Genomic DNA, 12,596 nt, shown 5'->3' with positions numbered 1-12,596 from the left:
GTGTGTGTGTGTGTGTGGCTGTAGATTACACGAGAATGGACTGAATGTATTATATCTTTTAAACTCTTCAGCTGTATTAATAAGACGAGCATCGCGACATGCTGCCAGTGAACAAAGTGATTTTTAAAATAAAATAAAAAAAGAACGAGGGATGGAGAGAGAGAGACAGACGGACAGATGGAGAGGAGAGACAGAAAAGAGCACAACGGGGTATAGAGGAGAATGCAGGGAACGTTAAAGAACACTGTGTGTTTCAGACTGCCAGGTTTTAAGATGCTGCTATGAGAGAAATATTTACACACATGTAAATATATAGTACCAGTCAAGAAGACTGGAATGGACACACCCACCAAAAAGTGACAAAAATGTAAATATATAATATATAATTAGAATATGCACATAATGATACTCCTAAAAAAAATATATATTTAAATACTGAAGTACAACAAAACGGCTTCAAATAGTTTGCGATATTTCTGTCTGAAATTAGCTCCGCCCTCTGCTGAAAAAACACCTACAAAGAGACTTTTAGTGATTACAAAGGGGCGGGGTTTATCAATATTTCAGTTGTAATCGCAGTTCCGCCTCACAAACAACAGAGGGCTGTAAAATAAATTTTAACAAATGACAAACAGCTCCTTTAAATACAAATTAAACGTCCAGTTTGTCCAGACTTCTGCTTGGTACTTTATATGCATAAAATGTGTTTTTTTTTTTTTTTTTTTTTTTTTGGGGTTTTTATTTTATTTTATTTTTTTTTATAATAATAAATCTTCATGTTTTAGTCACGAACCTACCGTAAGAAAACCTTTAAAACCCTACATGTGTGTGTTGTATTTTGTTTTGGGTGATATGTGATCACAATTCACTGAATGATTCATATTTTCTATTTAAAAAAAAAAAAAAGCTTATCTGAATATAGGAACACACACACACACACACACACACACACACACGCTTGATGGATACCATGGACAAGGTGTGAATGCAATCTTTAATTTTATGTTTGCATTAAGTGATGAGTTGAATTTGTCACATATGCAAATGCACGTACACACACACACACACACACACACACTTGCATACACTTCCTTTGTTTATATTTTTCTGTTATTTTATTTAATTTTGGGGGGTTGAGGTTGTGGGGGGTGGAAATGATCAGTCTGCCTGTTTCTTTGCTGTAATCATGTTTCCTTTCCGTGCCTGCGATTATATCAGCTGAATCAATCATGATTATCTGTGTGTACTGATTGTGTTTCATTTTATGTACTTGAATTATTACGGATATGCAATCTTTGCCACACTGACCACTGCCAGCCCAATCAACATGATCAGTAATTAAGATGATTAAAGTAATTAGTAACCATGTTGTGCTTCCCTGTTGTGTGTGTGTGTGTGTGTGTGTGTGTGTGTGTGTGTGTGTGTGTGTGTGTGTGTGTGCTTGTTCAAAACGCCACATTTTTTATAATCACTGACAGTAAATTCACCTCTCTAATTCATCTAATCTCTTAAATGTTAGCTAGCATAATTTTAAAACTTAATTTTTTCTTCAATCAACTGTGATTTTCAAGAAAGTATAGCCTCAACATAAACGGGCCTAAATTCCCGTCCAGATCTCGTCCACTTCCTGTGCGAAGATGTGCCGTTAACGTTTAATTTGCGCGATAGGATAGTATGTTCAAACTGGCCTTCACGACATAATTGAAAGTAAAGAAGAATGAAAAAAAACGAGAACTTCATTTTGTTCTTCCCGTGATCGTCGGGAAATTCAGATGATGCGACCTTGAATGTGATTTGTGGTGTAACCCATAGAGTTCACCAATGGCCACTTTTCACAAAAACAGACGATTACTGTCATTTTCACGTGCGGTGAAAACACCTTTCGCCTCATCTACGTCAACGCAGCAGAGAAGAAACTTCCGAATAAAGGTTAGAAATTGTTTGTTGAAGAATTTCCTCAACGTTAAGTGACGTTAGCATTGATGATGAGTCGCTAGCTGTGTATTTAATTGATATTGTATTCGTATCAAGTCCTATTTCTTTCGCTAACATTAGCTACAGTACATAACGGAATTTATTTTAGTTCATTGAAAGCTAACACTTGGAGTGAGAACGATGGGTGTTTTTGTTTGCTCAGTGTCAAACGTAGTCATTGGCGCTTGTCAGGAATTCGTTCCGTTGGCGAACCATTTGTGTTTGATCTAGAGCTGCAACAACTAATCGATAATAATCGATTATGAAAATCGTTGTCAACGAATCTCATTATCGATTAGTTGGTCTGCGTTACTTCTATTCCGAAAACGCACATCGGAGATTAAATACTAAAGTTGTCCCAAATGACGTACTGTGCACTTACACTATGCACCATGTACTCTACCGTCTAGTGTATGAATTTTAGAAAGGTAATATTGTCTCAAATAGAACACTAGCGTTTTTTTTCTAACCGGAAGTATAAGATGCTTCCTAGTCGACGGCGCGTGACGTCTTATGCACGTAATGTGATGCCGTTAGCTTTAGCCTAATACCCAGAGTCACCAACAATGACTTTCTTCAGTTTACTCTTTGTCAATGTTACCTTTTAGAAAAAGTAATGCATAAATACTATTATATAATATAAACATATATTATTTATATATTATATATAAGTATTTATGCATTATTTTTTATGGATGCACAAAAAGCACTGAATGAAACTACAGTCCTAAATGAATAATATATATTCAGGTGTGTGTGTATTGGGTTCTTTTCAGTCTTATATAATTGGACAAACAGTTGTGTAAAGTTTTAGTCTGAAGTTTATATTTGTAACACTCAATTTGTGGATTTTATTTTAAATAAACGAAATAAAAGGTACTGAAAGTTTGCTCCGCCCCATCCGATTAATCGATAAAAAAAATCGGCCAACTAATCGATTATGCAAATAATCCTTAGTTGCAGCCCTAGTTTGATTTGATTCCATTTGGCATTCTTTCCCTGTGTTGTTGTTGTTGTTGTTGTTGTTGTTGTAGCAGCAGAAGTAAAGTTACCCTACAAAGGCTAATTCTGCCAGCAGAAAGTGTGGAAAGGGTCCATCTTTATTCAAATCAATGACTATGTTTAAATGCACATTGAATTCCACTTAAGGTCTATATTCCGAATACGATGTTTATATGCGTACAGGCATCGGAATATTCCTGTACACATGGTTGTTGTAAGTATGCCATTCTGAGTTGCCATTCTTAAATACCTAGCCTACAGCTAAGCGTCTGTTAGCGTCTACAATTCCTTGCGGACTGAGCATGCGCATATACTTCCTTTCAGTGGATTTTCTGAATAAAGTGAATGCAGGTTGTGATCACGTCACATGACGTCAAATTTTGGCCCAGATCTGCGATAATTTTGAGAAAGCTCCTCAGAATATTGCAGTTTGCGCTTGATTTTGCGTTCATTTCTGCGATCGCAAAATCCTGGAGGGACGGACCAATTCGAATGCTGCCAAATTCAAAGTAATATCAGAACACAGACGTGCATGTAAACGTAGTCAGAGTCTTATGATGGTGGGGCCTGACCAACATGGTTGGTGGGAAAAGAAAAGGGGGAGGGGTCTGCCTTTTTGGTATGAAAAGAACAATAGACAATTTAAATTTTTTTAGCTGTGAGGAAGATAGTTTTGCAGACTACTTCGATTGTACTTTGGACTTTCTGTAATCTGCTTCAGCATAAATAAAATAAATAAAAGTAGTAATAATGGAATGTTCCAGATTTTTTCGTATGTTCAGGTAACCAGGCACTTGCATGTAGAGAACGAGAGACAGAGAGACCTTTAAACCTCAGAATTCGTCATTTGATTACAGAATGTCACTACAAAACACTTTCAGAGTTTCCGGACTTTTCCACGTTGTTTTAAATGGGAAATTCGCAGGAGAGTTAACGTTGCTTTACACACCATCTGCTGGTCTGATCTGTCAACAGCACCCGGGTCAGGATCTCGAAAGGAGCAAGGAGTGTGCCTATCATGCATTAGTCATCAACAAAAATAAAGAATATTAAGATTTAAAATGTACGTATTGTGTTTCAGATCGGTAGCCAGTAATAGTATTAAAAATGTACTTTTATAAGATAAACAATAGTTTTTAATACATCTCGTATTCAAGGCTGTGAATACTTATGTACATGTGCTTTTTTTTTTTGTTTTTTTTATTTTTTAATAAATTTGCAAAGATTTCAAACAAACTTCTTTCATGTTGTCATTATGGGGTATTGTTTGTAGAATTTTGAGGAAAATAATGAATTTAATCCATTTCGGAATAAGGCTGTAACATAACAAAATGTGGGAAAAGTGAAGCGCTGTGAATACTTTCCGGATGCACTGTGTACTTTTTTTCCCCTCTGTTAAAGTGGGCGTAGTCGATGTTGTAGAAAAATAAATAAACACCTTCTGACCAATCAGAATGGAGAATGTGGTTTAAGATTCTTTATTTAATTGAGGGATATGAAAGGTAACGATTAAACACCAGAGCAGAGGATACCTGTACTGCTCCTATATATATATATATACATACACACACACACACACACACACACAACAGAGCCGTTATTCTGTAGGAGAATGAAAACACAAACTCGAAACTTTGCATTCGTAGACGCTACGTTATCATGCAACACATTGCGATGTTTACAAAAATGCCATATCATTTGGCATATAAAAAAAAAAAAAATCAGGGCATGTTTATGGTCTACATCTCTCTCAGTGCTCGAGGCCTCGCATGGCAGCGATGGTGGATGAGAGTCTGCGTGGGAGAGGTTTAGCCGTCTGTCTGAATTCTTCAGGTTTGGCACGGAGGAGAGCCGTGATGTTCTGGAGAGTTCTGGACGTTTGTAGGCCCAAGGCGTCCATCACGTTGCTCAGGTAATCTGGGGAACAGAAATGAGATCATGCATTAAATCAACAAAAACAGCAAAATGATACGCTGATGAGGAATACACTTGGGGGCGTGCGTGTTCTAGGGTTGGTGTGATGAAGCAGAGCTGTTAAACAGCTCTAACACTGGAGACTCCTTCCGTAAATCGTAATATAAACAAACGTCGCCATGTCAACAAATACACGTTTACTATAGAAATGATAACGCATTAATCAATACACTACTGTCAGTGAATCAAAACCTTCTGACCAATCAGCATGAAGCGTTCAACAGGACAGATATTTAGGCTATAATCCAGTAAATATTTACTGCATGCAATTTTGTGTATATTAGCTTGTGTGTGTGAGGGACGGGTCAGGTTTGATAATGTGTTTTTGGTTGGTTCTTGATTACTAATATATAATACCGATATCTGTAGCCAGCTGTTTGGTAGCGTGAGGACTCAGCTCAGGGATCTGCAGAATCACGTCGCAGTAGGTCTGCATGGTTGCCCTGGCGATAGACCCCAACCAATAATCCGCCGTGTTCTCCAACTCCGGAACATCATCGCCTACAGGAAGGGCATGTCGTTAGTGCAGAAAAATGTGTGTGTAGACACTTTAGTTAGCTGGACATGGCTCTGTGTGTGTGTGTGTGTACCTTGTTCGGGGGGATATGGCAGTTTGCCTGTGTGTAAGGCCAGTTCCAGTGCCGGATCCTCCTGAGTCACAAACGGCTCCAGATGCAGCGGCAGAGACATGATGTACTGCCCAATCTACACACACACACACACACACACACGACTGTATGTGAAAGGATATATATATATTAGTGTGTGTGTGTATATATAGTGTGTGTGTCTTACATTAGTAATGTACTCCTGTGGAGAGAGGCTGAAGGTTGGTAAATCTTCTGTAAGAGTTTCACCCAGAGCAGCAGAACCTCGAACCTACACACACACACACAGAGTCAGATTCTTCTGTTGTCTTTCTTGCACGTCTCTTACACACACATTTATACACACCTCTGCTTTGCTGAGCAGGCAAAGCTGGCGTTTGATCTGCAGGAAGACTGAGTCGAAGGCGAGCTGATTGGCCTGCTGGTTCAGGCGAGTCAAAGCGAGACGGGTGTCTGACAGGAGGCTCGAGTTCCCCGTGCCTTTCTCCTACAACACACACACACAATGTTTGCACACCCTTTGATGAACAACAGGACATTTAATGGAGGTCTATGTTAAGTAAGGAATAAAGCATGCTCTAGAACAGAGCAGATGTAATATCCGGGACAACACCCGAGTGAAGTGAACGGTGAGAACACGCAGACCTTGAGTGTGTGCAGTGTTTCCAGCAGCGTGTTGTACTCGGCCGTGCTGCTCTGCTGTAGGTAGTTATATTCTTGCCAAGGGTTTTTCTGGCCACGCCGCTCAGCCCCGCCCTCCTGCAGGCCGCTCAGACTCCTGGGGTTAAACCCCTCCCACAGGAAACGCCCCGCCTTTCCCAGGATCCTGCCAATCATTGATAGCCATGCAAATGGGTGGAGATTTACTGAGATGTTTTGATGCAGTGTGTGTGTGTGTGTGTCTGTCTTACTTGTTGGAAAGCTGTTGCTCGAAAGTGCCACACTGCCTGAGAAGCTCCCCACACGTAGCAATAATCCTATATATTAAAAAAAAAAATTTTTTAAAAAGTTAATCAACTATATTTGTACAGTAACGAAAGAGGCTGTAGCTCAAAGGCTCCGCCCACCTGACTGAATTCTGGAAAGCCGTCCAATCCTCAGTGAACACCTCCGATGTGGGTGTGTCTTCCAGCTTATACTTCTTTCTGATCGACTGAAGTGTGATGGAGAAGTCGGACACGTACCTGAGAGAGAGAGAGAGACACAAATAGAGGCATAAAGAGAGACAAAGCAGAGAGAAAGAGAGACAGAGATGGGAAGAAAGACGTAAAGACAGTGAGCGAGAGAAAAAAAGAGAACGAAATAGTAATTTTGTTCCAAAAGAATAAACTGACATTGTTACATTTTTTGTTATTTAATCACATTTCTGTCATTGTATTTGCGACTCGGTGTATGTGTGTGTGTGTGTGTGTGTGTGTACTTGGTGAACAGAGCACGCAGGGCTTTGATGAGGCCACACACTCCGAGTCCTTCTGTGAATTTGACACAGCGATCCACGGCCGCCGCTGCCAGACCAAACACCTTCTGTACCGAGTGTGTGAGCTCCAGCACGCAGTCCAGCACCTCGCCATACTCCTACACACACACACACACACACACACAGAGATGTAAAATGGAAAAGTGTGCAGAGATTTCAGTACATTTGCTCATCTCAGGAATGAACCTTACATCACCTGAAAAGTGTGTGTGTGTGTGTGTGTGTGTATAATCACCAGTGGTACAGCACTGAGTTGGATCAGCAGGTTGGTCTCCTCCAGCTCTCCATACTGCATCTGATAACTTGTATACGGTGCATACACACTCGACACCAGCTCACACACCTTCAACAGGTTACACTCACCTACAACACACACACACACACACACACACACACACACACACACACACACACACACACACACAATTTTACAAAAATTTCCCCTACATTTTGTAGTGTTAAATCCTGGAACTGAAACTGACTCCAACTGTGTGCAGTCAGGGTTTTGTTATAACACACACACACACACACACACACACACACACACACCGAGGTGAGGCTGCATGGCGTTTTCCAGGCTGCGGCTGAAGCTGGCCGCCGTCTGGTGCAGCTCGAGAAGCGTGTCAAGTCGACTTTCGGCAGGGCAGCGCTCCAGTGCTGCTGCAATGCATTCTGGGATTGATGGAACCATGGCACCGAGGGTCTGTATCGTCAGCACCGTCACCACCTCATATGGGTTCTTAAAGACCTGCACACGAACGAACACGCAACACACACACACACACGTGACTCATGTTATAGTATCAAATGTGTATAAAAGCTGTGTGTGTGTGTGTGTGTGTGTGTGTGTGTGTGTGTACATACCTGACTGCTCCACTGGAGCTGTGTGTACCAGGTGGACAGGAGCGTGTCATAGAACTCAGACAGCTGCTGCTTCAGAGGGGCATCAGACTGACACACACTTTCCCACACACTCAACAGCTGCACCTGAGACACACACACACACACACACACACACTATGTGAATGACACCAGTTGTTAAAATAGTAAAAATATTCACCTGAATGCACAAAGATATAACACTGGTGTGTGTGTGTGTGTGTGTGTGTGTGTGTGTGTGTGTGCGTGTGCTCACGACCCTCACCTTGTGGCATTTGTAATAGTAAGCCAGTAGTTGTGGCATTCTGTCCATTTCTGTGAAAACCTTCACAAACAGCTTAGCTTGATCTGCACATGGAACACAAACATGGAAATGTAAATCACACACACACACTCACACACACACACACACACACACACAAAAACTATAACAATGCATTTCTAGGAGAGCTTAAGCATTGTCCCCTATGTCGTTAAGAGGTTGCTAGGGTGTTGCTACATGATTGCTTTGGTATTCCAGGTGGTCATTAAGGTGTTGTTTGGCAGTTCAGGTGTGTGTCAGGTTGCTGCAAGGTGGTTGGTAAGGTATTCCAGGTGGTTATGATTGTGTTCCAGGCAGTTGCTTGGTGGTTGCTATGTGATTGCTGTTATTTCAGATGGACGCCTGGGCGTTGCTAGTTGATTACCAAGTTATCCCAGGTGGATGCTATTGCATTCTAGGCAGGTGGTAGGGTGTTGCTACATGGTTTCGATGGGATCCCAGGTGGTTTCCTGGGTGTTGCTAAGCAGTTGCTATGTTATTCCAGGTGGTGGCTATGGGATCTCAGGTGGTTGCCTGGGTGTTGCTAGGCGGTTTCTATGGGATCTCACGTGGTTGCCTGGGTGTTGCTAGGTGGTTTCTATGGGATCTCACGTGGTTGCCTGGGTGTTGCTAGGCGGTTTCTATGGGATCACAGGTGGTTGCCTGGGTGTTGCTAGGCGGTTTCTATGGGATCACAGGTGGTTGCCTGGGTGTTGCTAGGTGGCTGCTATGTGGTGGACCGTTTCAAAGTGCTGACCCTGGAGGCTCCTTCCATGAAGGTTCCATCGCAGAAAACATATCAAGAGTCACACACATTTCTTTGTCAAATAACGTCAAAACTTTTCATTTGTTTACTGCTAGACTTGGATTACGTGGAGCATCTGCCAAAGGAGTCCTGTTGCTATAGAAACGTGACGCAGAATGGCACGTATAAAATTGTGGTAATGAAGTTGAAATGCAAATCGTGTGTGTGTGTGTGCGCGTGTGTGTGTGAGACCTGTAGAGTGCGTATTAAAGGTGGAGACGATCTGAGGGCTTGTCAAGGCCTCTAGTCTGTTTTTGAGCGCCTCCAGCTGCACACACTTCTCACTGTAGTCCGGAGTATCCACCAGCATGGCCAGGCTGTTCTGCATCGCCGCTAGCTTACTGCTAATCACAGCCACATCCTACACACACACACACACACACACACACACACACACACACACTCAGGTTGTGACCGTAAACCATCATTTAAACACAAACACACACACACCTGAGTTTTGAAGGTTTCCTCAATATCTGCACTGAGCGTGCTCCATTTATCTGCTTCCTGTAGTGCTTCGGCTGCTAGCTGCATCCTGGACTTCACTTGATCGAGCTCGACCAGCACCTACACACAGAGAGACATATTTTCAAACATCTGTCCTGCCTTCCTAGACGTAAGCTTGCGCTTCTTCTACTCGTCGTTTGCCAAAGCTGACCCGACCGAGCCTACGCAGGAACTTGTTTCCTAGATGCCACCCAACATGGAGAAGAAAAAAAAAAATGTTCTTCTCGCAGAAAACTTCACCATATCGACAATTACACATCACCGCTTCTGGCATACAAGTCCCTGTGTCAGCTGTTGCTATAGGAACAATAATGTGTGTGCGTGTGTGTGTGTGGACCTGCATAGACTGCACGGTGTCCTGTTCAAACTTCTTAATATCTTCCTTCACCATCACCATCTGATCCCTGAGGAACGAAGCCTCTTGTTTTACCGCTTCGATGTCTCTCAGCACGCGGGGCATATTCTGCAGAGCCTGAATGCTGGTTTCTGAAGATCCGCGCAAACACACACACACACAATAAGTGCAGCAGCACCCAGGACAGTGAAGGTTACTATAAAGTCGGTGAGATCTCATCGTTACCTTCGATCGAGTTGTTGACTTCCTGTATAAACAGCTGCAGCTTCATGACCAGCGTGGCTGCGTGAGCGTCCGCTTTGCCCGGCGCATCTTTCTGTGCCACTTTGAACGCACCGTTCACCCACTCCTTCACATCGAAATCGTCTGCCAGGAACTTCGAGAAGTCCATGACTGCGTGAGCTGACGGGTCGCTGTTAGGATCCTCGAGAACACATTGAAAAGTCTGTGTTAATTAGTGAGTTCCTTATTCTAGTCATCTGGGCAACTTAGTTTGCTAAAACAAGCTCTTCATGCAGGATTTCAGAGGGTTTCTTGTTGTGATTGTTGCAGCCAAAAAAAAAATGCTTGATTTTGTTGCAGCTCATCTCGAATTTTTTGCGACGGAATTTGTGGAGATTTTGGTGGGTATTTTTTTTTTTTTTAACTGGCGAAACTGCAATTACACAAAATAATTTTGAAGAGATGTTTGTAAGCAAATGAGATTATTTTTTAATTTTTTTTTTTAGCTGGACTCGTGTTCGACGCACGTGAATTGGAGAGGGATTGTCTCGGCCCAAATTTGCAGAAAATCTGCAGAGTTTGCTCGATTTTACGCTCATTTCTTGCAAAATTGTGAAATCCTGGAGGGACTGACTAATGATGAAACTAAACTAGTCACAAATAGAGGTTGATGGATTAATCACAGCGTCAGTTGGCTGAGAAGGGCGCGCTGAGAGCGGCCCCTAGAGGCGAAATAAAAAAAAACGATCACTGACTAATTTTGTTGTGTTATTTGGAGTGGTTTTTTTTTTTCAAATTAATTTTGGATGTTTATTTTTACTTACTTTTAATGTTTATTACTGGTTAATATTAATATTTATATACTTATTTATTTTTAAAAAAAACAGTACATTCTCATGGTACAATCAGTACTGTTTATTTTTGTAATAAAGTTCAGCAATATTTTCCTTTGAGTGTTGTGTTTTCATTCAAGATCAATTTTAAAAACTATCGGTTGACTAATCATTCATCGGCAGCTTCCGCCCAATTTAATCATCGGTATCGTAATTTTAAAAATCCACTATCGCTCGACCTCTAGTTACAAAAACTAAAGAGTTGCTACACGTGTAACATGAACGTCTGGTTTATATTAACGTGCTTGTTCTAACACGTTCTCGCTCGTTCTAAGGGATTCGAAATCAAAGACTGTTATTAAAACATATCCGATCATCATAAAGGACCTTTGTTTTTGGCTCCCTGCTGCTAGCTGAAGGATGTGACAGCTAGATGTATAAACAACAAATTTCAGAAATGAATGCAAACAGAATTACGTTTATTTACAATATTTACAAAATTACACCGACTGCAGGCTCCAAGCGATTCTAACTTCCGTGGATATGTTTGTACGTTCGATCGTTCCAGATTTACTGATCGGTTACGAGGCTCCACCTCTTTGCTTTGAGAGGTCTACCGCTCCTCATAAGGAGAAGCCATGTATCGAATAAACGCTGATGATTCCCCCCCCCCCCCTTTTCCCAGTGTGTGATGTAGTATGCCCCGAACTGTCTTTAAATGTTCAAAGTTGAAGTTAATAAAATTACAACAAAAACACCTCCACCACCTTGTCATGTGATTAAGAAAGCAGAAATGCCAAAATGGAAGGAGTCTCCAGTCTCAGCACTTTGTAACTTTAACGTAACAGTCATAAATGTCCATATTTTTGTGACCGTTGCACTTAACTATAACAGATAAAAAGCTATAATGTTTCGCTCATTAATAAATGAAAATAAAATCAAACAAAAATGTAACTTTTGTCAGATTGCAGTGCTATCTTTTAAGATCACTGCTGTGTAACACTTAGTTTAATTCTACAAAGAATGCTAATTTTGAACAAGCGACAGCAGCCAATCAGGGGCCAAGCTCCAGGGTTCGATTTGCATAATCAAAACAGCTGACCAATCGCTTTCATGCACGTTAATTTGCATCTCAGACGCGTGTAGTTATAAGAAAAATGCATTCAATTCATAATAACTGGTTCATAATGAACATTTTGGTGCCTACAGAATGTACAGACACTTACATTACTCGTACCAACAGGGTTAGTTGTTAAAACGTCTAGTTAAAATGTACTTTAACTCTCACTGTAATCTGGTGGGGAAATACCTGCAGTTCAGTCCATCCTGTAGTTTTTGCCCAGTCCCGGTTTGGACACGAAGAGAAAATAAACAGCCCAGGAGAAAGAAATGACCATAACGACCAGATACAACTCCAGCAGCGCTACCGCCTCCTCCAGCGTTAGAGCTCACCAAGTCTGAGCTAATATCTCTGGAGTTAAAAACGAATTAACAGACTGCGAGCAGATATCCTGAATGTTTCCTGCTGCTTCCGGGTTGCAAAAGCGTCATTGATTCCCACCTGTATTCAGGCGAACTCCACCCCCTTTACCATGATTGGTCAGTGTATGTGTCAATCCAGTACAGGTCTGTATGTTTTACTTTATTTGTCATGTACAT

General features: G+C 41.5%; 1 protein-coding gene across 1 annotated transcript; it reads right to left on the bottom strand.

Moving 5' to 3' along the window:
* Positions 1 to 4,438: 4,438 nt before the first annotated feature.
* Positions 4,439 to 12,566, bottom strand: cog7 (component of oligomeric golgi complex 7). Its single transcript, XM_053620277.1, has 18 exons — positions 12,247 to 12,566; positions 10,108 to 10,306; positions 9,865 to 10,013; positions 9,471 to 9,587; positions 9,213 to 9,381; positions 8,180 to 8,262; positions 7,900 to 8,022; positions 7,585 to 7,783; positions 7,271 to 7,398; positions 6,979 to 7,133; positions 6,626 to 6,742; positions 6,470 to 6,535; positions 6,204 to 6,384; positions 5,905 to 6,045; positions 5,746 to 5,829; positions 5,541 to 5,655; positions 5,308 to 5,451; positions 4,439 to 4,893 (listed from the first exon to the last, which is right to left on the bottom strand). The coding sequence occupies exons 2-18, from the start codon at positions 10,271 to 10,273 to the stop codon at positions 4,727 to 4,729; spliced, it is 2,304 nt and encodes a 767-aa protein (XP_053476252.1). The 5' UTR covers positions 10,274 to 10,306; positions 12,247 to 12,566; the 3' UTR covers positions 4,439 to 4,726.
* Positions 12,567 to 12,596: the final 30 nt, after the last annotated feature.

This window comes from Ictalurus furcatus, chromosome 1, assembly GCF_023375685.1.
Source record: "Ictalurus furcatus strain D&B chromosome 1, Billie_1.0, whole genome shotgun sequence".
In the NCBI taxonomy this organism is placed as follows: Eukaryota; Metazoa; Chordata; class Actinopteri; order Siluriformes; family Ictaluridae; genus Ictalurus; species Ictalurus furcatus.
Note: the sequence above shows the minus strand (reverse complement) of the source record. Positions and strands in the feature narration are given on the sequence as shown.